The following is a 26,412-nucleotide window of genomic DNA, read 5'->3' on the forward strand; positions in this document are numbered from 1 at the left end:
CTTCAAAGATTAGGTTCAAGATAAGTTTACACTGTGCATCTGATAATTCACACAGATACACCCACACCCACATGCATTACATGTAAACAAAGACACATGCATCCATAACTGTGTGCATGACGCATGATTTATTTGTTGTTCATATGAAACTAATTAAACAAACAGTGACAAAGTACATAGCAACACTTTAAACAAACACTGGTGCAAACACAACGGTGATCAAGACTTGCCTAGCAATGAAGCAGAGTGCATATGTGTGTGTGTAAGTGTATGTGTGTGTGCCATTGTTTAGCCTTTTAACTGTTTAGCCTTTAGCAAGCGAGTGGTTGCATGTGTGTGTGACCAGGTAAATATCTGTGTCAATAAACCCCCAGGGCCACAGTGTGTGTGTATTGTGTGTGTGTTCATTTGTCAATGTAAACTGCAGTTATACACTTGTGTAATGTAGTTACATGTATGTATACGTTTAGTTATTATGTGTGTGTGTCTTTCTGTATAAATATGAGAACGTTTAAGGCTCTGAATGATATGGATCACAAATATATCTGTAGTTCCACTGCTGCTTAATATAAGCCTTTTGTTCTTCAATGCCAATGAAGCCCATTGGATTAAACAAAGAAGATGAACAGGAGTTGTACATTGCTTTTGGCTGACCTTTCACCTCTAGCCCCCGACCCCCTGGCTGTGCCCCTGTGACAGCATCAGAAAGCCCCCGCATCCTCATGTGTCTGTGCTGGTAAACCCTCTGCTCGGGTTTACGAGAAGCTCCAGCGACCACACTGTGTGTGTCAGCCCCGGATGACAGTGTGTGTGTGTGTGTGTGTGTGTGTGTGTGTGTATGTGTGTGTGTGCATGTGGGTATTAATGTGTGCATGAGTGTGTATGTGTGTATATCCATGTGTGCATGAGTGTGTGTACCTGTGTGTGTGTGTGCCTGTAGAAGGGGCTTCACAGCAGCTTGGGGTATTCACCGTGTGTGTCTACCTGTGTACTGTAAACGTCTCAGAGCTGTTCCTGAGAATAGGCTGCTGACTGTCAAATCTAACAGGCCCCTGAACACAGCCCTGATTGGCCAGCCCAACAGGAAGCAAAGGAAGTGAGGCAGCCAACTAGGAACTACTGTTCTCAGAAAAGAAAACCATGAACCATCTCAAAATGCACCTCTCTCTCCCTTTCTCACTCTCTCTCTCTCCCTTCTTCTAAGACCAGCGCTGTCCTAGGACGCCCCTTGGACACAGTGCAGGTGGTGGGAGAGAGGAGGATGGTAGCAAAGCTATCATCAATGATGGACAATGAATCCCACCCTGTCCAGGACACTGTCTGTCTCTGCTCTGAGCAGCTCCTTTGGAGACCAGCTCCTTCACCCTGAGTGTGTGACGGAGTGGTACCGCAAGTCCTTCCTTCCTGCTGCTGTGAGACTGTACACCCAGCACTGCTCTACACACACACACACACACACCCAGCACTGCTCTACACACACACACACACACACACACCCAGCACTGCTCTACACACACACACACACACACCCAGCACTGCTCTACACACACACACACACACACCCATCACTGCTCTACACACACACACACACACACACACACACACACACACACACACACACACACACAGGACTCAACCACTGTAAAGAACTCATGGACACACTTGAAGGGCAAACTACTGTGCAATATTTATATTTTTCTGTCCATATGCAACTAGTGTTATCTTTTTATTACTATATATTGTACACATTTTATTATTTATTTCTATATATACTCCTCCGACCACTTTGCTGCTGTAATGCTCAAATGTCGTCATTGTGTGACGAATAAAGGTATTATAAATTTCAGTTTGTTGGCAGGAAATACTATTGTTAAAACTCTGAAAGTAATATCCACAGATTTCAGTCATCAAATCAAATGTATATCCCTTTTTACACGGAAGCATTTCCCAGAGGGTATCACGTAGTATCCCATAGAATTGCCCGTCAACCAACCTAAACTCATACAAAAGCTGTAGATAATAACTGCACAACACTGGAACACTGCAGTATGTCACAGATAATGTTGCACAATAGATTCATAGATATATATAGCGTGTGTATTTTGTTCATGAAGCAGCTACAGTAATGTCATGTATTACTTTCGCAGACACTTATCTCAGGTAACGTATGAGGGGGGGGTTGAACCAGATAATCTTCAACCCGGAGACACCCTGCCCTGTATGTTTCACGTTTCCCTCTTCCTACACACCTCGTTCAAATGACTGGGTCATTCATCAAGCATTTGAAGCAGGTGTGTTAGAGCAGGGAAACATCTCAACCGGAGCTGCCCAGTCCTGCTGCTAAAGATTCACCCTCCTGTAGGTTTACACTCCAGCCCCAGCTGCAACAAACAGGATTCATTTGATCAACCAGATCTTTATTGAAGTCACGTGTGCTAGATTAGGGTTGGAATGTAAACGTTCAGAATCGTAGCTCTCCAGGAACAGGGTATGCAGCCCTGGTCTAGGACCTGCAGGGCAGGTGACCCAGCACCAGGGCCAAAGAGGAGACAAGGTGACATCTCTCTTTCTCTGTTGCACATTTTCCAGCTCCAGCTTGGCATGTTTGCTAGGTGGGTGATGGGGGCTGTTAGTGGCTGATGTTGGTGTAACTGAAAGCTGGGATGAATCAGAATTGACCTTTCAACTCCCTTCCCCCCACCCCCGAGCCCTACAACTGCGGCTTCTTCCACATTGCTTTCGTCCTGATGTCATTTCCTGTCCATGCAGCATAGTGTAGGAGTTTGCAGATGCAGCTTCATTTGCTGAAACTTGCTGACTAAGACTGAACCTTATTGGACCAGTCCTCACTAGCTGTTAGTTCTTAGTACTCATGTGGTTCTATACTGTATACGCTGTATACTGATAAGAATAGTTGGATGAGAAGTGCAGGTGGTGCGTGCTGTGGCCTACTCCTCAGTAGCTGGTGGTGGGGTTGGTGACACAGAGGGCTGCAGGAGAGAGGAGATGGAGTCTGACAAAGGTTTCGATTTTCAGTTTCAAGTGGGTTTTTTTTTTTTTTCCAGTAATGGGAAATGCTGACACAGCTAACCACTACTGTTGCTGAGCAACACACACACACAATGCTAACCACCACTGCTCCTGTGCAAATGCTCCGTGTCGAAACACACACACATAAACATGCAGAATATACACACATGCAACGCACACAAAATATGAATGTGCCACACATACTTTATTCTAGGTTTTCAAACTGGGTGTGCAAAGGGTAGTGATTTATTTTTAATTTTTTACTAGATCTTAAAATGTTAAAATTAATCATTAGAGTACAACAAACCACTATAGAATATACAACTCTGACATCACTTAAAAATGTTCTAAAAACATAAAATCGTTTTTTTACATTAATTTGAAAATGTTTTCATCCCAACAGTAGGGAATGCAAATGCACTCCCTGCTCCCGCGGTAAAATCACCTATGGTGCCACACACAAACACTGCCACTGACGTGCGGGCCATTAAGACAGGGAAATCCTTTGGTATTGTATCGCCACCTAGTGGTATTTAGGAGTCATTGAACATTAGACAGTCATCGTTTATTGCGTAAAGATGATCGCTTGATCACAGGGCAGGTTAGGACACAGACGGGAAAATAACGGATAACAGTCAAAGAAAATAATAATTTAACAAAATAATTCAAATTAATTATAACAGATTCGACCTGGCCGCAACAGTTGAGTAATACTATCAAAGCAATACCGTCAAAGTGAAAGATATAGATCCAAATATGCGGTTAACGGGTAACACCCACACATTAATCAAGGGAGAGTAAGGCTGATATTTAGATTATTCAAATTGAAAGACAAAAAAAACCCAAATCAACTAATTGTAGCCTACATCACAACGTCACTTTTGAGTGTCGTCATTAACGTCAATGTAAACACAGGTGACTAGTGCACGTGGCGTGTGCGAGCCACAGAAAGTCATCTCTCCAGTTAGAGCTGGAAAACAATATTCAAGGGAAGTGGACGCTTCACAAATAAAACGTCAACAAAACGGAGAGCTGGCCGTCAATTTGGAGACACCGAGCTCACTTGTGTTAAAAAAGAGCGTTGTCCTTATCGGTGTTTAAAGGTCTGAACCAGAACTCTCCAATCCATTTACTGGCTGCCTCCTGTCGGTAGAACCGAAACTCAGCACACCTGATTCAGATGAGTAGCTGACGTTCCTTTGGAAACGAGGTTTCAACAAAGGCAAGTCGTCCGAGTTCTGTCTAGAAAAGGTTTCCTGACGCGTTTGTAGTGTTCCATACATATTAAGGAAGGGTTCCCCAAAGAATGTATTTCCTGTGAGAGAGCAGACTACCCAGTTATATATACATATAATGATGATGTAAAACCATTTTTTTTCCTTGTCTTCCTTGAGGGTTTAGGTTGGTTGAGGGGCAGTTCTATGGGCGCATGTGAAGCCCTCTGTGACATGCTTGCGTGTAAAAGGGCTATACAAATAAATTTGATTTGATTTTTGGCAAACTGATGATTTATTGTAATTTATTTGTTTATAAAGCTTTTTTATGTATTTTTTATTTTTTACAAAAACACACATTCCTGCTTTGTCTCATCACTGGTCAGTTTGGTCTCTGCATCTGTTCTCAGCACAAACATAACCATATCTTCCAGATTCTCCTGGAAAGAGACCTTCCTGTTGGTTTCTGCTTCAACGCTAATCTATCACGCCTACTTCTAATGAGCTAGTGGATGTGTTGGCTGAGCTTAGCTACAGCTGGGGTCGAGGGAAATACAGGAAGGTGTAGCTTTCCAGGGTCACAAGGATGTTGGGTTTAGATTGTATTTATTTAAAGTTCCCTCACCAACCCCCAAAACAATTTGTATTAATTAGATCTAAAATCTTAATGTTGGTCATAAACTACCCTTCCAGCACTAGTTGAACACAATTATTAAGCAATAAAAAAAAAAGTCATGAACAGACTCTATACAGTGTGACAGGAATCCTTCCATCCATCTGTTCCACAGGGAGGAGGAGTCAGGTCACATCAACCAAACCCTGTTTCCCTGGAGACGGTCCTGTACCTCCACACCGGGTTACGATTGGTCCTGAGTCCCAGCAAGGGGGCGGGACATGAAGCAGGTTCACCACATGAACCTCTGTACGTCTGAGCTGTTGGGCCAGTGGAAGGTGTTGTTGATGAAGAGGTAGAGCGTGGTGGCGTTGACCAGCGCGTGGAGGAGGAGCTCCAGCAGGAGGCGGGGCAGAGAGGGGAGGGGCATGTGCAGGCGGAACATCAGGTAGGGGATGATGAAGTACCTGAACTCCAGCAGCTTCTGGGGCACACAGGAGGCCAGCAGGCAGGCCAGGAAGGCCAGGACCCAGAAGAGGGAGCGGGAGCGCAGGCAGTCTAGAAGGTTCCAGCCTGCCAACACGTAGACAGGAACCAGGAGGAAGCGCACGGCCGCGTGCCTCTGGAACACACGCTGCCACACGTAGAAGGGGAAGTGCCTGTTGTCGGCCAGGAGGTACCTGTGTACGAGGGTGAACTTCCAGACGAGGAGCAGGGCCAGGCCGGAGAGGAGCAGGTAGAGGACGGGCCGCCTCCGCAGGCTCTGCAGGAAGCGCAGGGCGCGGTGGTGACACAGCGACACGGGGAGGGAGAAGAAGAGAGCGAAGGACAGGAAGTAGAAGAGCTGGGGGAAGTTGAGGCACGCCTCGTGGCTGCCGCGGTCTCCCACCACGATGCCGTCGTTCAGAAGCACGAAGGCCACGAAGAGAAGCGCCACGCCGCCATACGGCCATGCCACCAGCAGCACGGCCCTCAGCTGGTGGGGCGAGGTCAGGAAGTCAAACAGGAAACGCATCACTCTCCTCGCCCCGCTGACAGACAGAGGGACCTGGGTGCCGGGCGACTTGTCGTCCTTCTTCTTGGTGTGTTCCGCCCTCCAGATCTCGTCCATCCTGTTTGCCACCAGCGTGCCAGCACAGAACGCCACCCAGACGATGTTGGTCTGGCGGAAGAACACGGAGCACACTCCGAGGAGTGCCGAGGCGCCGTGGCAGCCGTAAAGCGTCATGAGGTAGGCGAACAGGATGAAGAAAGTAGATCCGCCGTCGGTGTAGTAGAGGAAGTTGAAGAAGTAGAGCACAGGGAAGGTGGAGAGAGACAGGGCTGACAGCACCCTGCGGGGCGCACCGTGCAGCTGGAACCACAACAACGACAACAAAATAAACAACACAAACACAGCAGGCAAAGCCACGGCGAGTTTACATGTAACATTTTCATACTTTAGCTTTTATCCAAAGTGACATAGAGCTTAGAAGATCAAGAATCAAAAGTACATTCTATCAAATTCTGATAGTATTTTGGGAGGTCAGAGTAAAGGTATGGTCTGTATTTGGTTCTAAGGCAAGAACATGCCCGTGTGTCAGGATGAAATCTCTTACAGGTAGACCGGACAGAGGCACGACGATAGAAAAGGGTTGGCTTCATTTATTAGCATCGATGTCGGATCATGTCACCCATCCACAACAGAGTGGCTAGCATGAGTGAGAAACATGTCTCTCTGATGGACATTATATGCATGAGCTGGACCGTACAAATATAGTAACCACCAAAACATGTCCATAAACGGTACACATTCCACAACTTAATGCACAGGGAAAACAACACAAGTGATCCGGTCATTACTCATTGTTTGTACTATTTTCTGCATGTTGCTCTTTCCATAGGTGAAAGTAGAACATTCTCCAATCTATATGTGTATTGTCAGAGGCTCACTGCGTGACCTCTTGACCACAGCAAGAGACAACCTCACATATGTAGAGAAAATCTGCATATCACCTTGGATAAGGCAACACTGATGACCTAATCTGATTTGGTGTTTCATGTATTATTTCCATATATTCTCTGGTTTCTAAACGTGGTTACCTTGTCCCGGAAGTGCAGCTTGCAGGTGAGAAGGTAGAGCAGGTAGAGGTTGCCGCAGTTGAAGAGCAGGTTGACGAAGCGCAGCATGGCAGTGGAACACACCACCTTCCCCGACAGGTCGGCCAGCCAAACCATGGGCTTAATCACCCCCACTGTCACCAGGTACAGCCCTGGGAGAGTGGTGATCATGGGGTCCCACTGGAGGGGGAGGGGGGGTGAGAGAAGTAAAGAATGTACTCGATCAATGGGACTCAAGAAGAGCCTTAGAGCAGTATTCAGTCTGATTTCCCACGCCAGCAAACAAGCCTCACGCAGATAAATACCTAGTTGTATAAATGGAGTTTAAGCTACCGTACTGAGAGGCAACTGCTGTGTGATGTTTAGCAGTAGGATGAATAAATTGGAAACTATAGCGTAGCTTGAGGAAAGCCCGCTGCATGACAGCAGAAGGCCTGTGGTGACAGATGCTATTGGAGTTAGTTAGCTAGGCCGATACTTTAGCTAGTCTGTCAACACAATGCTTTCAGGAACAAGGGCACTAATGATGGACTGATCTGGACGAGTCGGGGATGATGGGGCTTAGATGTAGGTCAAAAAAGATCTTGCAATCTGTCGCGCCATTTCGAAGACTGTTAATCCGACTCACAGAGAGGGTGGCTAGCAACAAGTAACAACAGACACGAATACCGTACCTCGTTGAATTTCCCGTGACAATATTTCTGGGCTTGAGGGACATGGAATATTTCATCCATATACGGCTGTCTCTGCTCTCGGGTTATTTTTGAAAACAGCAGACAAGAAACCAAAAAGTTGGTGCTGCAAAGAGCGGTGAAAATATACCCTTCGAATTTCTCCATTGTGAACGACGTAGCCTACTACAATCCGCCTCCAAATATCTAACGTTATCTTTTGCGATTCCGTGCACACTACATAATACTTAGCTTCACATACTATTCTATTATTAATTCGATAAATTATAAAGCAGATGAAATCAACTTCTCCCAGTCCACAGACGAACGGATGAGTTTTGATTTCGACAGCTGGCTGGTCCGTCAAACGAAAATATTCCGAAGTGGAACGTTTACTGATATAACTTCCGTGCAAGTACAAAACGTTAGCGTTTTTTTTCCATATACGAACAAAACATCAGTGGTATCAGTAATTACTATCGTGATACGATTATTCTGACTATGAATGCTCAGTATTAGAGTAAATATTTCTCGTTGACCAATAATTCAAAAGCGGAACATTTCCAATGACGAGCTGTGTAACACTGTTACTGGTCCCCCTATCTTCTTGCTGGAAGTGTAACGAAATGTTTGTCAGACGTTCACCGTAATTTCTCCTAGTCGTTTTAGTTTTCTTTTGAATGATGCATTTATCTCAACAACTTGAGCTCTTTCCAGAGTTCACCGTGACTCAGTTACTTTTTAAAGATGTCAAAAACGCCGTAGATTTGAGAAAAAATGCTGTTGACGGACTAATCAAGGGTGCCTTGATAAACCCAACTATGGTAAGTTTTACAGGTAGCTAGCTAACAAGCTAGGTCACCTAGCAAGCTTACGAATAAATAATACAATAGTCCTATTTTTAAGTTAAATTAACTTTGAAGTTAATGTTGCTATTTTTGTGGTTTAAGCATGTGATAATAACTTAATGTATGTTGATGTAGTTAACCTAAATGCCTCTATGCTTAGATTGTGGATCCGTTTCAAGTGCTTATAGCTACGAACAAGGCTGTTCACTTGCACAAGATCGGAAAGATGAAGACCAAGAGCTTGTATTCAGAAATCATTTTCAATCTTCTACCTACTAATAGTGTAAGTGTGTAGTGTACATCTATATAGTACATATTGCGTAGACACACCAAGTGTCATTCTTGTATTGTTTTGTGTAACTGCTGCAGGCGTTTCGTTCTGTCTCATTTCTCTGTAGATCTCCGAGGCGTTTAAAAGGTTCGGTGTCTCGGACAGAGACGAGTGCGTTCTCGTGGTGCTGGTGCACGAGGGGGAGGACGCACAGCTGCTGGCTGACGTGGTTGCCATGGTAGCAGGGCAGCAGATGCCCGTGGAGCACGTCTCCTCTCTGACAGACTCGGCCAACATTAAGAAGGTTGGTATGTCAGTGGGTAGCTAGTTGGACAGACGTTTCTGTGTTTGATCAATGAAGTATAAAATGGAATGATCAATTCAGAGACAAATTATGGTTCTACCTTTTACCTATCCCTCTTCTTTCCTCTTTCCCTCCCCCTGTTCCTCTCTTCTCGCCCCCTCCCTCCAGCTCTACAAAGTCCCCCCCCAGGAGTGTGGTAGTCTACTGGATGCCGTTGTCTGCAGGATGGCAACTAAAGATGTTATGCAGAACTGACCCCACAGCCAGGCTGCCCCCCCCCTGCTCCTGGAGATCTACCCCCCTGCTCCTGGAGACCTACCCCCCTGCTCCTGGAGACCTACCCCCCTGCTCCTGGAGACCTACCCCCCTGCTCCTGGAGACCTACCCCCCTGCTCCTGGAGACCTACCCCCCCTGCTCCTGGAGATCTACCCCCCTGCTCCTGGAGATCTACCCCCCTGCTCCTGGAGACCTACCCCCCTGCTCCTGGAGACCTACCCCCTGGGAAGGTATCTCTCCAGGAGCATGGTTGGAGGGTAAACCTACAGGACGGTATCTCTCTGTAGCAACCATTAACATGTCCAGCATACCACATTGTGTATATATGATCATTTGGACTTGGTCTGGTTCACTTCTACTTCTTGCAGACTTTAAAAGGCTGGTCTCCATCAAAAATCTTGTTTCCAAATGTGTCTAAAATAAACAGAATTTTTATTTTTTACCTTGTTCATAGGTGTGACGTGTATTTGGCTTCATTGGTGATGTGATTTTCCCACAAGAAAACAGGATAACAGCTAATCAAGAGCATATGGAGAGCATGCAATATCAAGTTTTATTAATGTTAAATGAGAATTATATAAAAACTTTACATTTCACTTAATTGATTTTAGTTAATTGGAGAAGAGTCATTCATGCCTGCACCTTCACTGTCATAAACTCCTGTTGGACAGAGACCCTTGATTAGTGTCACCCACTGATGGAAAGATGCTGAATCAAGCACCATGGGAGCCGACAGAGAGCAGAATTAACCGCAACTCTCTCACCATCTAATACTAGTGTGGGAGTCGAGATGGCTGAGTGGTGAGGGAGTCGGGCTAGTAATCAGAAGGTTGCCGGATCGATTCCCCGCCGTGCCACATGATGTTGTGTCCTTGGGCAAGGCACTTCACCCTACTTGCCTCGGGGGGAATGTCCCTGTACTTACTGTAAGTCGCTCTGGATGAGAGCGTCTGCTAAATGATTAAATGTAAATGTACTACATCGTACGGAACTGATCGGTGTCACTGTCGTCAAGGTGACTCATCCTGGGAAGCTGGCGAGCTCCTCCATGCCGATGTTCCCCCCGCTGAGGATGACCACCACCCTCCTCCCCTCCACGTCCGGGATCCTGTTGTTGACGACGGCGGCGAAAGCAGCAGAGCCGGACGGCTCCACCACCAGCCCCGCCCCGTACAAGGTGGAGACGGCGGCCTTGATCTCCTCGTCGGTCACCAGGACGACCTCCTCCACGTAGCGCCGGCACAGCTCGTAGGGGAGGGTACCTGAGGGCCGCAGGTACACTCTAAACAAATACACCTGATCCATTCATGTGCAAGCGTATTGGGTGAACTTGATTCGAGGTGTCTTGTCGGAAGACGCACCTGCGGAGGGTGGAGCTAGTCCTGAAGCGATGCTCCTTGCGTCCATCCCTACTGGCTTGTTCTGAATGAAGCTTCTGTACATGGTGCACGCTAGACACACACACACAAATATACTGTACTAGACCAGTAAAGACCAGTATAGAGTGACTATAGACCAGTAGAGTGCAGCACCAGTAAAGACCAGTATAGAGTGACTATAGACCAGTAGAGTGCAGTACCAGTAGAGACCAGTGAGGGCAGTCCTACCTCCCTCAGGCTCGACTCCGTAGACCCTGGTGGAGCTGCAGCCAGACAGCCTGAGTGCTGCGGCCACGCCCGCCAGCAGGCCCCCGCCCCCACAGCACACCACCACCACCTCAGGGGCCTCCAGCTGCTCCAGGACCTCCAGACCCAGAATACACACCAGAGATGGTACAGTACACACATCCTTCACTCAAGTAGAAGTACAGATACTCTCATGTTTACAAAGACTGACTACACTTTCTCACTCAAGTTGAAAGTAATGAAGTATGGCCTCTGACATATACTTAAGTTAAAAGCAGCCATTACTACCTCGTATTAAGACACTAATACAAAAAGACACTATAGATACGCAGCACATTTGCCAGGAATCCTTTATGAGAATTTTGAACTTCTCCCTCATATATGGCCATGGATGATCAGGAATGTCTCTATTCGCAGTCATGTTGACATCGCTAAATCCCTTTGTCTTTTCCAGAATATACATTTTTCAGAAAATATTAGCTGTTTTTTGGCAAATATTCTTATATTTTTTATATGTAATTCACGCAACACGACACCAAACGTTTCCAGTGTTTCGGAAACTTTTTAATAACATTTATTTTTGAACTTTTAGAAAAGTATTATTCTAAACCTCTTTTTTTTATAGCTTTCTAAACTTTTTTCCCTTAAACTTCAGTGAGCAACACACGGCAGTCAGAGTAGAGGGCTACCTGGCATGTCCAGCAACCAGGTCCAGGTCATCATAGGAGTGCAGGAAGGAAAAGTTATCTTCCTGGACACAGCGTCTCACTGCGCCCAAGAGACAGGAAGTAGGCACGCGCTCCACCGCCACGCCCAAACTCTGCAGGAAACAGGGAGGGTTACTGTGGTTATGTTGCTGTTTTTGTGTCTACATGGATCCTCATCCTGACCTGTATGAGGGTGGATCTGGAGAGAGGGGCGGAGTCTAGAGAGAGGGGCGAAGTCTGGAGAGAGGGGCGGAGTCTTGAGAGAGAGGCGGACTCTGACCTGTATGAGGGTGGATCTGGAGAGAGGGGCGGAGTCTGACCTGTATCAAATCAAATGTATTTGTATAACCCTTTATACACGCAAGCATGTCACAGAGGGCTTCACATGCGCCCATAGAACTGCCCCTCAACCAACCTAAACCCTCAAGGAAGACAAGGAAAAACTCCCTGAAAAACTCCCAACGGGAGAAAAAATTGAAGAAACCTTGAGAGGAGCAATTCAGAGAGGGATCCCCTCCTCCAGAGACGGTTGGTAGGAGAGAGGAGCAGAACACAAGCTAAACATAGAGATACAGTGTCAACGTATGTCACCTGTATGAGGGTGGATCTGGAGAGAGGGGCGGAGTCTGGCATCACTACCTTCCCCTGACTCCCGTAGTGTTTGGAGGCGTATGCAAACGACTTCCCATAATTCCCAGCTGACATGGTGACAAATTTGCCACCCGGTGGTCTCCTCGCAAACTGATTGGCTACCCCTCTGATCTTGAAAGAGCCTGTGAATGAAGATCGTTTTTTATCCAACTTGTCAAAAGTCAAAGCTGTTAACTTCGTTTAATCCGTGAAGCCCTCTGGGTAGTTGGAAGTCGGAAGTCCAACTTCCGACTTGGAAGTCGCTTTGGACAAAAGCGTCTGCTAAATGAATAAATGTGAAATGTAAATGGGTATTAGATCTGACCTGTTCTCTGCAGGTTCTCCAGCTTGATGTGTGCATGGCAGGGGGTGGGGAGGGGCAGGGAGGTCTGGGCCCAGGGGATCATGGGAGTGTGGAGGACTCCCAGGGGACTGGACATCACCCTCTCCCTGGCCTCCTGCAGCAGCTGCAGGGTGACTTCCTCCACAGACATGCTGCTGGGAGGGAGGGAGGGAGGAGAGGAGAGGAGAGGAGAGGAGAGGAGAGGAGAGGAGAGGAGAGGAGAGGAGAGGAGAGGAGAGGAAGGGAGGAAAGGGAGGGAGGGAAACAGTGAAAGAAGGAGAGGGAGGACAGAGAGAGAGGGAAGAAATAGAGAGAGAAAAGATAGGGAGGGCTGAAGTGATCTGATGTGCCAAACCTTTTCGGCAATGCCTCACAGTCTGTCCCTTTAACAACATTCCATAAATTATTAAATAAAGTGCATTGAAAATGAACCTTTAAAGTTACCATACTCGATGTAATGTTACATAAGTTAATTACGTATGTTTAACTGAATAACAACGTAATGTGATGGCATACCGTGGTCAAGCCAAACCCTCAGAAAAAGGTAACAGTTCTGGCCACGTTGATAAACATTACAAATCTTTAAACCGCAAACCTCTTTACAAGTTGTAAAATAGCTTCTTGTCTGGATTGTGAATAATAATTTAACCGTATTAAAATACGTTTTACGCAAAATATTATGCATTTCGTAATGGATTACATCTACTTACCTTGCTTTTGTTGCTTATTTGTGCAGAAGTCAACACCGCTGTGTTTATTACAGTGTTACCGTGACTGAGAGACGACGGAATGCCGGTAGTATGTAACCCATTGTAACTTGTTTCCAGTCGAGCATTATATTGGAATGGACCAGTGTTAATATGGCTGCTTGTATCTCTAAAAGTGAATCGTTGTTATCTAACATGTTGGAAAATCACCCGTTAATGTTCTTATCTTGGTAACAAAAAACTTCCAACAACATGGGTGTTTTGAGACATATCGTGTGCGCGATGTCGGGCGGAGTTGACAGTTCTGTCACGGCGCTTGTACTGAAGCGAAAAGGTAGGAAAGTCCACACCGTTAGCTAACTTAACTCGTTTAAAATAGTACACATCATTCCGTTGTATAACATGACACCGTGTCCTTAAAAAAAAAACTCTGGCTTTGTCGGTTGTCAGATAATATTGTTAAGTAATGAGTGTTGTCATTCGAAGGTTACAATGTCACGGGCGTGTTCATGAAGAATTGGGACTCTTTAGATGAGAAGGGGGTGTGTAACTCGGAGAAAGACTGCGAGGACGCGTACAAGGTGTGCCAGGCCCTGGATATTCCCTTTCACCAGGTCTCCTATGTCAAGGAGTACTGGCATGAAGTGTTCAGGTAACAAGTGACAGTGCCGCGCGGACCTGCTTAATCTTATCGTTTTTCTATAGCTCTAGTAGGCCTACCATACCGTTTTTTTCTTTCAGGTCTGAATACCTTTCGCCTTCTCCTTTTCAGCAAGCTCTTGAAGGAATATGAAAGAGGGCGGACCCCTAATCCAGACATACTCTGTAACAAGCATATTAAGTTCAACCACTTCTTCCAGTATGCCATCAACTCTTTGGGTTTGTAATTGTGATGACACACACAGACACACTAAACCCAGCATTCACCCCAGATCGACGTCAGTAACATCCTTTTTAACCATAAATATTCTTATGAAGGCAATCCAAGTTAGAAAAGTTGAAAATGATTTTTTATTTACAACACCGGCCTAAGAAGTTTGTTTTCGTATCTAGGCGCTGACGCCATGGCGACGGGTCACTATGCCAGAACGTCGCAGGAAGATGACGAGGTGTTCCAGCAGAAACCCACGGCCCCGCTCACAACGCTCTTCAGAGATCGCTTTGAGATCAGACGACGTAAGACCAGAGCGTGTCATTTCCTGTTCTCTGTTCTGTCCTGCTTGTTTTAAATGTTTCCCTGCTCCAACACACCTGATTCAAATGCATGTTCGTTACCAGGCTTCTCCAGAGCTAGATAACGACCCTTCTATTTGAATCAGGTGTGGGCAGGGTTGAGAACACTGTTCTAATGCCCTCATTCAGCAGACACTAGCCTTGATTAACACACCTGTGTTTTTCCTCTCATGCCCGCTCCCGTTTCCACGGCAGCGGTGAAGCTGCACCAGGGGGCGGACCTTGTGAAGGACCAGACCTTCTTCCTCTGCCAGATCTCCCAGGATGCTTTGCGGCGTACCGTGTTCCCGCTGGCTGGGCTCACCAAGGACTACGTGAAGAAGATGGCGGCCGAGGCGGGCTTCCAGCACGTTCTGAGGAAGAAGGAGGTGAGAAAGCTGGAGATGCTCCTGGAGCTCCTGCTAGTCATTCATCCTGCCAAAGGGGGGCGACGCTGAGCCATGATCTCGTCATGCTTACATTTACATTTAGTCATTTAGCAGACGCTCTTATCCAGAGCGACTTACAGTAAGTACAGGGACATTCCCCCGAGGCAAGTAGTGTGAAGTTTCTTGCCCAAGGACACAGTCATTTCGCACCGCCAGGAATTGAACCGGCAACCTTCTGATTATTAGCCCGACTTCCTAACCGCTCAGCTATCATGCTGGATATGATGTAGTCAAAACTAAAAACGACAGTTACTGTAGTTGAGATGTTGGTTTGTGGAAAGCCTCAAATTTGCTGTGCCCACAATGTAGCTAAATGAGTTAGTGATAGGTTTATTTTAAATTTTCCCATCATGCACAAGACAGAACACAAGAGCAGTTAACTAAAAACTGTATGAAGTCAATTCTGAATGTAAACTGAAGTGTATTGAGTATTGTGTGGGTGGAAGGATGAGGAGCTGAGAGTGTGTCTGTTTCCAGAGTATGGGAATCTGTTTCATCGGAGAGAGGAACTTTGAGGACTTCATTTTGGAGGTAAAGATTCATCACTCGAATACTTCCTACGTGACTAGTATAGCCTGCTAATACTGTACTATACTATATCATAATGTACTGTACTAAACTATACAGTTCTATACTCAAATGTGCTATCCTATACTATAAGATCATTGGAGCGGAAAATGATACACCTTTCAATACCAATAACAACGTCTGTAAAGTGTGTAACTGTGTTTCTAACATCAGTATCTGGAACCCAAGCCAGGGAACTTTGTCTCCATCGTGGATGGGAAGATCATGGGAGAACATAAAGGTAGAGATCAGAGAGAACATTCTAGAACAACACAACTTCTTGAGTAGAACATCTTAACTTCCTGTGTTGAATGTCATAAAATACTCTCCTCCTCCATCTCATCCTCCCTCTCCTCCTCTCTCTCCTCCCTCTCCCCCTCCCTCTCCTCCTCTCTCTCCTCCCTCTCCCCCTCCCTCTCCTCCTCTCTCTCCTCCCTCTCCCTCTCCCTCTCCTCCTCCCTCTCCTCCATCTCCTCCTCCCCAGGATGGTTCACTCTGACCCTGGGGCAGAGAGCCAGGATAGGAGGGCAGAGAGACCCCTGGTTTGTGGTGGACAAGGACATCACTACTGGAGAGGTGTTTGTGGTGAGTAGAGAGGCAGTAGAGAGACAGGAGAGGAGAGGATGAACAGTAGAGAGAGATAGCAGAGTAGATGTCAATGGAATGAGGTGAAGTAAATTGAGAACAGTGGACAGTTGTAATAGTCAAATGAGAATAAAGTTGCATGTAGTCGTAAGTACACAGTAGATTACAGTAAAATAAAACTTTGAACAGAATAACATTTTGACGAGAACAGCAGTGTCTTAATCCTGTCCTATTGTGTCATATCCTTTTGTGTATCTTGTAACGCATCGTCCAATCGCGTCTGACCTCTCTGCGACGTGCCAGGGTCCAACCACCAATCACCCGGCTCTGTTCCGGGACACGCTACGGACCGACCGATTCCATTGGATCACGGTGGACCCACCCCAGGAGCTGGTCCGGACACAGATGATGGAGTGTCACTTCCGCTTCCTGCACCAGATGCCCCTGAGTACGTCTCTCTGCTGAGGCTCTCTTACTGTCTGCTTATAACCAGCCAGAACTGCTTATAACCAGCTAGAGCTGCTTAGTGTCTCTCTGCTGAGTCTCTCTTACTGTCTGCTTATAACCAGCCAGAGCTGCTCATAACCAGCTAGAGCTGCTTAGTGTCTCTCTGCTGAGTCTCTCTTACTGTCTGCTTATAACCAGCTGGAAATGCTTAGTTATTATACTGTTATGATGTTATGTTTGCATGTATAGATTGTCATAATGACTGTCATGATGTGTTATATTAACAGTCATAATCAGTCATAACCACAGTTGTAATGATAGTAACAGCGTGTGTAGATACCGTGTTTCCGTGGTGGTGCTGAGCTGGCGTGTGATTGGTGGATCCTGTGTGTCCTCAGTGCCCTGTACTGTCACCCTCAACATGGACGGCTCAGTCTGGATCATGCTGACTCAGCCAATGAGAGCCCTGACGCCAGGACAGGTACGTGCCACGCCCCCATCACCATGGAAACGCTCAGGTAACGCCCCTGTGTAGAAGTGTACAAACTCAAAACAGAAAACAAGAAAGTTTGGATCTAAAATAGAAGGAGGAACACTTTCTGACGGTCGAACTGAACCGGGTATTGGTTATGGTGTGTGTGTGTGTGGATGTTGTAGCTCTGCTAATCTGTTTCAAGTTGAACTGTTTGTCCTACTGTGCTAGCTACATTACTGGTGTTTCGTGTGTGTATGTGCTAGAGAGAGAGTGTGTGTGTGTGTGTGTGTGTGTGTTTTTGATTGGTGTGTGTGTGTGTGTGTGTCGCGTCTCTGTCAGGTTTGCAATAGGCTCAGTCACCAGACAAAGGGCCTCGTCCATGCTCGGATTAACTCTCTTTCTGGCTGCGCTATCCCATAACCCCCTGCTCCCAGAAACAATACAGCCTCGTTTATCAGACCCTCTGGGAACGCAGCCAGAACCATGCCGTGTGTGTGTGTTTTAAGTGAGAGAATGATTGTGTGTGTGTGTGTGTGTACAGGCACAATTGACTAACTTTGGGCAGGCTCCAGAAGAGAGTGAGGTCATCAACGGTCATGTCAGTCTTGTGTTTGTGTTCACATCCCAGTAGAAACCTTTGCTTCCGCTAACTCAGCTGGTGTGTGTTTTACCCCCCCCAGTTTGCGGTGCTGTACCGCGGGGACGAGTGTCTGGGCAGTGGGAAGATCGTGCGTCTGGGACCCAGTGAACACACTCTGCAGCTGGGGAGGGACCGGGCCAGGGAGGTGTACTCTGACAAGGAGCACCACAGCCCAGAACCAGCCAGCTGAACCAGACCCCCTCCAGCTAGCACCTCCCCTCCCTCGTCCTCACTCAGGGCTTCTACTGTTCCTTAGGGGAGAGAGAGGATGACTTCCTTCAGAAGCGTACTGTAGAGGGCCAGGAGAGAGAGAGAGAGAGGGAGAGGGAGAGGCATGCCTGAATCTGAACCTGCTGTCAACCAGAGACAAAAAACAATATTAAACTCATAGGAATGATGATATATCGTTACTAGTTATGATACAATGGATTAGGAGTTATTTTGATATGATGATTTTATAGAGTTATGATATTATATTCTGTATTATTATCTAGATGTGAATTCAGGAAGAGGTTTGCAGTTTTATTCTCTGGTGCTAACACGTACATATCTTCCTCTGTGGTATTAAGTGACTTTCCCTCTGTGTTTATATCTGGTAACTGGGGTATCAAGTTAAAATCCTGTTTTCTAAATCCAGATATTTGTAAAATACCTTTATAATTTGAAATTGAGCTCTTCTGTTTATACATCATGTATGTGTTGATTTTTGAATTTTGTGACATAAGATTTTGAAAAGAAAAATTATTCACAAGAACTATGGAAACAACAGTGCCTTTTGGGTTTGGTTTTACTGATGGTTTTGGATGGAGACGTGCGTTATTTTGAACGAAAATATGCATTATGTACATAATGTTCAATACTTAAAAAATGTAAATTAAGCACAATTGGATAAACATTACACAGTTTTAATGATTTACGTAAACGTTGTATTTTTTCAGGCTCAAAGGCCTAATGCATCTCCGCAAGCGGTTCCCGCCACAAGAGGGCGTTCTAGTTCAATTTATGCTAAGTTCACGCGCCACCTTACCCATGCTTGCGCGTGGATGACCGCCTGTGTCTGATTCCGTTTCTCCCGGGTCATTAGTTCGAATCGACGCATTCATGGTCAAATCAATCTCACACACTTTTTTCCCATTCAGCTAACACGTAGTTTGTTCAATATGATGAAGCAAACTCTTATGTTGTCTTAAATTTGATATGGAACGTTTTTGTTTCTAATAGAAGGGACAACTGCAATGAAAACAAACGAGATACAATGATTGTCTTACAACTCATAATAATGTAAAAAGGACAACAACAAAAAACACAAAAATGTATCTGAATTTATCAACCTCAACACAGGAATAAATGGAAAAAATATAAAAAACGTAAAACCTCACAGAACCTTAAAAACAAAACTTTCAAACACAGAAGGAGCAAGTTTCAGTGAAAGACAAACTTCTGTGACATGATAGACTCAATAGGGAATGCCGACGCGCAAACGCATATTACATTGTAATGACAATACACCGTGACTGCTACCGTCTTCTACCGACACTTCTCAATCTCCATGAGAAAGCCCCCCGCGAGAGATTCCCCGCCGCGGCCGCTCAGCGGGCTTATGGTAAGCAGTCTCAGAGGAGGCGAGACGCGGAGCCATTTTGTAGTCATTTAAAACTTGCCGTTGGATAATGCAGCTGCGCTCCTCGGATACTATGGATATACACTGTTTTTTACCTCATTAAAACTTCGCAATGGTGGACTAAAGAGAGACCAGGAGTTGGGAGAAGGAAAGCTAATGATTTTTTGCAGAGGTGTGTTGGATTAATTTGAATGGAATTGAGAAGTTTTGAACCATGGAATCGTCCGTGTGTTGGATCTGGGTTGGTATTCTATTCAACGTGCCGCTGACGGGATGTTTCGAATTGCACCTTTCGGATACGTTACAACCGCAGACCGTTGTGGCCAATTTTTCGCTTGGGCCCGGTTGGACGTACATAGTAGACAGGACTTTAACTCCTAAATACATTCAGAACTTTTTACAAGTGGAATGGCAAGAGGGAGTGATACGTTTATCCCAAAATGTGGACTGTGCGCGTGCACCAAGGAACCCGGTGCCCGTATACCTCCGTGTTGGATCTGTATCACCTGGAAACTTCATGTTGACACGTTTCAATGTGTTTGTGCACGGACAGGATTGTTTCATCAAATACAGACGAAAGAACATATTAGGTGAGCCAGACATTGACATCCATTATCTAACAGAACTAGATAATACTTCCTGTCTTCCTGCAGGTAGTTTGCTGTTGAATGTATCTAAATTGTTGCCGGCCTTTACGCGAAACGTTATATTTACTGCCTCTGAATGTTCAGGAAAATACTTAAAAGCGGTTTTTGCTCAAGGGAATTTGTTTTTGGGTCATGACTTTTGTTTGGAACATGGGGAACGGACCGCGCCGTCTCTGCGTTGTGCTTTGCGCGGTGACCGCGTCTCCGTGCGCGTGAGAGTGCAGATCGTGACATCGGAGAAACGTGGATCTTTATCAGATGCCGTTCAGAGAATGCCTGACAAATGGAACCGCAGAAGACGCAGGAACGCCAACGCATCCCCTCAGTTCCAGATGCCCAACTATCAGGTGTCGGTCCCGGAGAACGAGGCAGCGGGAACTCGGGTTATCACTCTGAAGGCCACAGACCCGGACGACGGGGAGGAGGGAAGGCTCGAGTACGGTATGGAGGCATTATTCGACAGCCGATCCAACGACTTTTTCCTCATAGACCCCCAGACGGGAAGTGTTACCACCTTCCAGCCATTAGATAGAGAGATCAAAGACACCCACGTTTTTAAAGTAACGGTGACAGACAACGGTTCCCCCAGGCGCTCAGCCACGACTTACCTCACCGTCACGGTGAGCGACACAAACGATCACGGGCCTGTGTTTGAGCAAACCGAATATCGCGTTAGCATACGGGAAAACGTGGAAGTGGGCTTTGAAGTCATGACCATAAGAGCAACGGACGGAGACGCGCCCTCCAACGCCAACATGATCTACAAGATCGTCAACGGCGATGGGGTGAACACCGTTTTCGAAATCGACCAGCGGAACGGTCTGGTGAGGATCCGAGAGCGGCCAGACCGAGAAACGATGTCCCAGTACCAGCTGATCGTGGAGGCTAACGACCAGGGGAAAGACCCCGGCCCCCGGAGCGCCACCGCCACCGTCAACATTTCCATCGAAGACGAGAACGACAACTACCCGCAGTTCAGCGAGAAGCGCTACGTGGTCCAGGTGCCGGAGAACGTGGCCGTCAACACCAAGGTGACGCAGGTGGAGGCCAGCGACAAAGACGAGGGGAACAACGCCAAGGTCCACTACAGCATCATCAGCGGGAACGTGAAAGGCCAGTTCTACATCCACTCCCCCACGGGCGTCATCGACGTCATCAACCCCCTGGATTACGAGATGATCAGGGAGTATAACCTGCGGATCAAGGCGCAGGACGGAGGACGGCCACCGTTGATTAACGGGACCGGGATGGTGGTGGTGCAGGTGGTGGATGTGAACGACAACGCGCCCATGTTCGTCAGCACGCCCTTCCAAGCCTCCGTCCTGGAGAACGTTGCCGTCGGATACTCGGTGATCCACATCCAAGCCATCGACGCCGACTCGGGCGACAACGCCCGCCTGCACTACCGGCTGACGGACACCGGCCCCAGTTTCCCGTTCACCGTCAACAACAGCACCGGGTGGATCACCGTGAGCGAGGAGCTGGACCGGGAGACCACCGAGTTCTACTCCTTCGGCGTGGAAGCGAGCGACCACGGCGTGCCGGTGATGTCATCGTCAGCGAGCGTGAGCATCACGGTGCTGGACGTCAACGACAACGTCCCCACGTTCACGGAGAAGGTGTACGCCCTGAAGATCAACGAGGACGCCGTAGTGGGCACCAGCGTCGCCACGCTGACCGCGGTGGACCGGGACGTGAACAGCGTGGTGACGTATCAGATCTCCAGCGGCAACACGCGGAACCGCTTTGCCATCACTAGCCAGAGCGGGGGGGGACTGGTCACTCTGGCACTGCCCCTCGACTACAAGCAGGAGCGGCAGTACGTCCTGACAGTCACCGCGTCCGACGGCACGCGCTCAGACACCGCGCAGGTCTTCATCAATGTCACGGACGCCAACACGCACCGGCCAGTGTTCCAGAGCGCCAACTACCAAGTGACCATCAGCGAGGACCGTCCAATCGGCTCCACCGTGGTCGTCATCAGCGCCACGGACGAGGACACGGGCGAGAATGCCAGGATCACCTACGTGATGGAGGACAACGTCCCCCAGTTCAAGATCGACCAGGACTCGGGCACCATCACCACCCAGACGGAGATCGACTACGAGGATCAGGCGTCGTACACGCTCGCCATCGTCGCCAGGGACAACGGCATCCCTCAGAAGTCGGACACGACGTATGTGGAGATCATCGTGCTGGATGCCAACGACAATGCGCCCCAGTTCATGCGAGACGTGTACCAGGGGACCGTGTTCGAGGACGCGCCCGTCTACACCAGCGTCCTGCAGATCTCCGCCTCCGACAGAGACGCCGGCTCCAACGGCCGGCTTAGCTACACCTTCCAGGGAGGGGAGGACGGAGACGGGGACTTCTTCGTGGAACAGTACTCCGGAATCATCCGGACCGCCCGGAAACTGGACCGGGAGAACGTACCGGTCTACAGCCTCAAGGCGTATGCGGTGGACCGCGGGTTACCTCAGCTGACGGCAGCGGTTGAGGTCCAGGTGTCGGTGCTGGACATCAATGACAACGCTCCGGTGTTTGAGAAGGACGAGCTGTTTGTGTACGTGGAGGAGAACAGCCCCGTGGGCTCCGTGGTGGCCCGGGTCAGTGCCAGCGACCCAGACGAGGGCACCAACGCCCAGATCATGTACCAGATCGTGGAGGGGAACGTCCCTGAGGTCTTCCAGCTGGACATCTTCAATGGGGACCTGACGGCTCTCACCGACCTCGACTACGAGAGCAGGACGGAGTACGTTATCGTCGTGCAGGCCACGTCGGCTCCGCTGGTCAGCCGGGCCACGGTCCACATCCGGCTGGTGGACGTGAACGACAACGCCCCCGTGCTGAAGGACTTTGAGATCATCTTCAACAACTACGTCACCAACAAGTCCAACAGCTTCCCCTCAGGGGTGATCGGCAGGGTGCCGGCCCGCGACCCTGACGTGTCCGACAAGCTGCAGTACAGCTTCCTGTCTGGGAACGAGCTCAGCCTGCTCCTGCTGAACCCGGAGACGGGAGACCTGAGACTCAGCAAAGACCTGGACAACAACAGGCCCTTGGAGGCTCCCATGGTGGTGTCTGTCACAGGTAAGACCAGCCCAACCTCACCTAACCCTCACCTAACCCTCACCTAACCCTCACCTAACCAGCCACACTTAACTCTATCCAACTCAACCCAACCTAATCAACCTATCAAACTTGACCCTTCTCAATCAGACCCTCCCTCTTGTTCCCCCTCTCATCTCCCGTCTCACACCCTCCTTGTGTATGTGTGTGAGTTTGAGTGTGTGACAGGACTCTCTCTTGCTGTGTATGTGTGTGAGTTTGAGTGTGTGACAGGACTCTCTCTTGCTGTGTATGTGTGTGAGTTTGAGTGTGTGACAGGACTCTCTCTTGCTGTGTATGTGTGTGAGTTTGAGTGTGTGACAGGACTCTCTCTTGCTGTGTATGTGTGTGAGTTTGAGTGTGTGACGGGACTCTCTCTTGCTGTGTATGTGTGTGAGGCTGAGTGTGTTTCAGTTTTAGTTCTCTGTGTGTGTGTGTGTGTGTGTGTGTGAGGGTGAGTGTGTTTCAGTTTTAATTCTGTGTCTGTGTGTGTGTGTGAGGGTGAGTGTGTGTCAATTTTAGTTCTCTCTGTCTCTTTACGAGTATTTGCTCCGGGGTGTAGCTTTATCCGGTTCTCCAACTTTTCTGTTTGTGTGATAAATGCATTTCTGTGGTTGAGGTGAACGAAAGGTGCCACTTTAGCGACAGCAGCTCTTTCTGGTCCTAACCAAGGCCCTTATGAAAGTGGAAAGTTTATGAAATGTGGTTTTGCGCCCGTCGTGAATGTATCAGCAGGGAGGAGGCATGTTAGAGGCTTAGCTCACGAGAGAAAAGAAGGGGGGAAAAATCCTTTGAAGTGAAGCACTCCGTCATTTTAATGTGGCCCGTGTTCTTCAGCCTTACGTTCACCTGGGACAGTGAAGTGAGAGGGAGAGCAGGGGTGGAGAGAGAGGGAGACCAGGGGTGGAGAGAGAGGGGTGGAGAGAGAGGGAGACCAGGAGTGGGGAGAGAGGGAGACCAGGGGTGGAGAGAGAGGGAGACCAGGGGTGGAGAGAGAGGGAGACCAGGGGTGGGGAGGGAGACCAGGGGTGGGGAGGGAGGGAGACCAGGGGTGGAGAGAGAGGGAGACCAGGGGTGGACAGAGAGGGAGACCAGGGGTGGAGAGAGAGGGAGACCAGGGGTGGAGAGAGAGGGAGAGCAGGGTGGGGAGGGAGAGCAGGAGTGGGGAGAGAGGGAGACCAGGAGTGGAGAGAGAGGGAGGGCAGGGGTGTAGAGAGAGGGAGAGCAGGGGTGGGGAGGGAGAGCAGGGGTGGGGAGAGAGGGGTGGAGAGAGGGAGACAAGGGGTGGAGAGAGAGGGAGACCAGGGGTGGAGAGAGAGGGGTGGAGAGAGGGAGACCAGGGGTGGAGAGAGAGGGAGACCAGGGGTGGGGAGGGAGACCAGGGGTGGAGAGAGAGGGAGACCAGGGGTGGAGAAAGAGGGGTGGAGAGAGGGAGACCAGGGGTGGGGAGAGAGGGAGACCAGGGGTGGGGAGAGAGGGAGACCAGGGGTGGAGAAAGAGGGGTGGAGAGAGGGAGACCAGGGGTGGGGAGAGAGGGAGACCAGGGGTGGAGAGAGAGGGAGACCAGGGGTGGAGAGAGAGGGAGACCAGGGGTGGAGAGAGAGGGAGAGCAGGGGTGTAGAGAGAGGGAGAGCAGGGGTGGAGAGAGAGGGAGAGCAGGGGTGGAGAGAGAGGGGTGGAAAGAGGGAGACCAGGGGTGGAGAGAGAAGGAGAGCCTCTCACGAACACACAGAAATAGCCTTCCCCCTCGTCAGCGGTTCCTGAAACGAACAGCAGTTTCTGCCGCTGTTTTGGAGGCCTAAAGAAGGACTGTCATTTTTTTGGGCCCGTGACAACATGCGGCTGAATTAAAGTTACCCCCCCAGCCCCCAGAGATAAAGCGAAGTTTTCAGAAGTCCTGGGTAGCTGAGGTAGTGGAGAGGGCCACGTCATGCGTGAAGAATTTGTGTTAAAGATGCCCTTTTCGCACAGCACCAGACTTTGTTCTAGAAAGTTAACGATTAGATTAGACAGAGGCTAATTGTAAACGTCAGCTTTACCTGGCTCCTAACAGGAAGTAGCACAGGGTGGGAGCAGGAAGTGATGACAGGAGATCAGGTCGACAGACAGACAGGCCATCGAGGAGGAATGGTGTCATTTATAGACAGCTGTTCCTCTCTCTCTCTCTCTTTCTCTCTCTCTCTATCCTCTCTAGTATTACTCTCCTCTCTCCTCTTACCTCTCTCTCTCTATTACTGTCTCTCTTTCCTTCCCTCGCTCTCTCTTTTGTCTTCCTCACTCCCTCTGTCTCTCTCCTACTCTCCTCTCTCTCTTTCTCTTTCTGAGAAGCCTGCTCTTTCAAATAGAATCAGGTTTTAAAATGGCAAGCTGCCCAACGTTGGCATAACTTCACCAGCGTCTCCTCCTCTCTCTCCCCCCCTCTCGCTTTATGTATTTGTTTCTAATTGTGTTCTATCCCGCATCAGTGTAATCAAGTCGTTCCTCCAATGTTCATAGTGGTGTAACTAGTTGGTCTCCAGGAGTTTAGATGGCCCTGTAAAGGGTTTTGGAAGTCCAAATCTCATTTTCACATGCTCTGTTTCTCTCCCTCTCTCAGTCTTTCTCTCTCCCCTCCCCTCCCTCCCCTCCCCCCTCTCTCTACCTCTCCTTTTCCCCTTCTCTCTGGTAAACAGCTTCACTGTCTCTGATCACAGTGCTGCTGTTCTGCTGCAGTCCAGACCAGACAGGTCTGAGTGTTCAGGCTCACCCAGCCTTTAGCCCCCAGCCTCTACCCTACAGCCTCTAGCCCCCAGCCTCTAGCCCCCAGCCTCTACCCTACAGCCTCTACCATACAGCCTCTAGCCCCCAGCCTCTACCCTACAGCCTCTAGCCCCCAGCATCTACCCCCCAGCCTCTACCCTACAGCCTCTACCATACAGCCTCTAGCCCCCAGCCTCTAGCCCCCAGGCTCTAGCTCCCAGGCTCTGCCCGCCAGCCTCTAGCCCCCAATCTCTAGCCCCCAGCCTCTACCCTACAGCCTCTACCATACAGCCTCTGCCATACAGCCTCTAGTCTCCAACCTCTAGCCTGTAAACTCACAAGTAACAATCGTTGTCTCTTGTCGTATCCTTGACAACCATGACCCTGCGGCTGGCCCTCTGAGACTCCTTCACACACACACACACACACACACACACACACACACACACACACACACACACACACACACACACACACACACACACACACACACACACTGAGGCACACCCTGATGTCAGATGTTAGGTAACCATTAACACAGCAGCAGTGACCCTGTGACCCTGGGGCTTTGTGAGTGTGTGT

The 26,412-nt window shown here is 48.5% G+C and overlaps 5 protein-coding genes across 5 annotated transcripts; 3 read left to right on the plus strand and 2 right to left on the minus strand.

Moving 5' to 3' along the window:
- Positions 1 to 1,619: 1,619 nt before the first annotated feature.
- Positions 1,620 to 8,013, minus strand: alg10 (ALG10 alpha-1,2-mannosyltransferase). Its single transcript, XM_047014657.1, has 3 exons — positions 7,632 to 8,013; positions 6,940 to 7,137; positions 1,620 to 6,211 (listed from the first exon to the last, which is right to left on the minus strand). Exons 1-3 carry the CDS (start codon positions 7,794 to 7,796, stop codon positions 5,150 to 5,152), a joined length of 1,425 nt encoding a protein of 474 aa, XP_046870613.1. The 5' UTR covers positions 7,797 to 8,013; the 3' UTR covers positions 1,620 to 5,149.
- Positions 8,014 to 8,211: 198 nt separating this feature from the next.
- tprkb (Tp53rk binding protein) lies at positions 8,212 to 9,777 on the plus strand. The gene is made up of 4 exons (XM_047014659.1): positions 8,212 to 8,452; positions 8,637 to 8,759; positions 8,875 to 9,051; positions 9,220 to 9,777. Exons 1-4 carry the CDS (start codon positions 8,309 to 8,311, stop codon positions 9,304 to 9,306), a joined length of 531 nt encoding a protein of 176 aa, XP_046870615.1. The 5' UTR covers positions 8,212 to 8,308; the 3' UTR covers positions 9,307 to 9,777.
- A 458-nt stretch (positions 9,778 to 10,235) lies between these two features.
- srr (serine racemase) lies at positions 10,236 to 13,414 on the minus strand. Its single transcript, XM_047014661.1, has 7 exons — positions 13,344 to 13,414; positions 12,616 to 12,785; positions 12,252 to 12,433; positions 11,643 to 11,773; positions 10,936 to 11,084; positions 10,690 to 10,779; positions 10,236 to 10,590 (listed from the first exon to the last, which is right to left on the minus strand). The coding sequence occupies exons 2-7, from the start codon at positions 12,782 to 12,784 to the stop codon at positions 10,349 to 10,351; spliced, it is 963 nt and encodes a 320-aa protein (XP_046870617.1). The 5' UTR covers position 12,785; positions 13,344 to 13,414; the 3' UTR covers positions 10,236 to 10,348.
- A 47-nt stretch (positions 13,415 to 13,461) lies between these two features.
- trmu (tRNA 5-methylaminomethyl-2-thiouridylate methyltransferase) lies at positions 13,462 to 18,631 on the plus strand. Its single transcript, XM_047014658.1, has 11 exons — positions 13,462 to 13,674; positions 13,827 to 13,992; positions 14,113 to 14,219; positions 14,394 to 14,516; positions 14,769 to 14,941; positions 15,479 to 15,532; positions 15,743 to 15,809; positions 16,053 to 16,153; positions 16,457 to 16,601; positions 16,999 to 17,081; positions 17,756 to 18,631. Exons 1-11 carry the CDS (start codon positions 13,593 to 13,595, stop codon positions 17,903 to 17,905), a joined length of 1,251 nt encoding a protein of 416 aa, XP_046870614.1. The 5' UTR covers positions 13,462 to 13,592; the 3' UTR covers positions 17,906 to 18,631.
- A 568-nt stretch (positions 18,632 to 19,199) lies between these two features.
- Positions 19,200 to 23,216, plus strand: celsr1a (cadherin EGF LAG seven-pass G-type receptor 1a). The gene has a single exon (XM_047014662.1). It carries the CDS (start codon positions 19,551 to 19,553, stop codon positions 23,118 to 23,120), a length of 3,570 nt encoding a protein of 1,189 aa, XP_046870618.1. The 5' UTR covers positions 19,200 to 19,550; the 3' UTR covers positions 23,121 to 23,216.
- Positions 23,217 to 26,412: the final 3,196 nt, after the last annotated feature.

Source organism: Hypomesus transpacificus, unplaced genomic scaffold, assembly GCF_021917145.1.
Source record: "Hypomesus transpacificus isolate Combined female unplaced genomic scaffold, fHypTra1 scaffold_266, whole genome shotgun sequence".
Lineage (NCBI taxonomy): Eukaryota > Metazoa > Chordata > Actinopteri > Osmeriformes > Osmeridae > Hypomesus > Hypomesus transpacificus.

What these genes read in the sequence shown, in the direction of transcription:
- srr (XM_047014661.1), bottom strand. Translation starts at nt 12,784, where the DNA reads ATGTCTGTGGAGGAAGTCACCCTGCAGCTGCTGCAGGAGGCCAGGGAG. An exon ending in GGAGAACCTGCAGAGAACAG is followed by an intron (nt 12,434 to 12,615) that starts GTCAGATCTAAT and finishes CTTCATTCACAG; the next exon opens with GCTCTTTCAAGATCAGAGGG. An exon ending in ACTAGCTCCACCCTCCGCAG is followed by an intron (nt 10,591 to 10,689) that starts GTGCGTCTTCCG and finishes TGCGGCCCTCAG; the next exon opens with GTACCCTCCCCTACGAGCTG.
- trmu (XM_047014658.1), top strand. Translation starts at nt 13,593, where the DNA reads ATGGGTGTTTTGAGACATATCGTGTGCGCGATGTCGGGCGGAGTTGAC. An exon ending in TCGCTTTGAGATCAGACGAC is followed by an intron (nt 14,517 to 14,768) that starts GTAAGACCAGAG and finishes TTTCCACGGCAG; the next exon opens with CGGTGAAGCTGCACCAGGGG. An exon ending in GAGCCCTGACGCCAGGACAG is followed by an intron (nt 17,082 to 17,755) that starts GTACGTGCCACG and finishes TACCCCCCCCAG; the next exon opens with TTTGCGGTGCTGTACCGCGG.
- tprkb (XM_047014659.1), top strand. Translation starts at nt 8,309, where the DNA reads ATGATGCATTTATCTCAACAACTTGAGCTCTTTCCAGAGTTCACCGTG. An exon ending in ATCTTCTACCTACTAATAGT is followed by an intron (nt 8,760 to 8,874) that starts GTAAGTGTGTAG and finishes ATTTCTCTGTAG; the next exon opens with ATCTCCGAGGCGTTTAAAAG. An exon ending in ACTCGGCCAACATTAAGAAG is followed by an intron (nt 9,052 to 9,219) that starts GTTGGTATGTCA and finishes CCCTCCCTCCAG; the next exon opens with CTCTACAAAGTCCCCCCCCA.
- celsr1a (XM_047014662.1), top strand. Translation starts at nt 19,551, where the DNA reads ATGGAATCGTCCGTGTGTTGGATCTGGGTTGGTATTCTATTCAACGTG.
- alg10 (XM_047014657.1), bottom strand. Translation starts at nt 7,796, where the DNA reads ATGGAGAAATTCGAAGGGTATATTTTCACCGCTCTTTGCAGCACCAAC. An exon ending in GTCACGGGAAATTCAACGAG is followed by an intron (nt 7,138 to 7,631) that starts GTACGGTATTCG and finishes CTCCCCCTCCAG; the next exon opens with TGGGACCCCATGATCACCAC. An exon ending in AGCTGCACTTCCGGGACAAG is followed by an intron (nt 6,212 to 6,939) that starts GTAACCACGTTT and finishes TTGTGGTTCCAG; the next exon opens with CTGCACGGTGCGCCCCGCAG.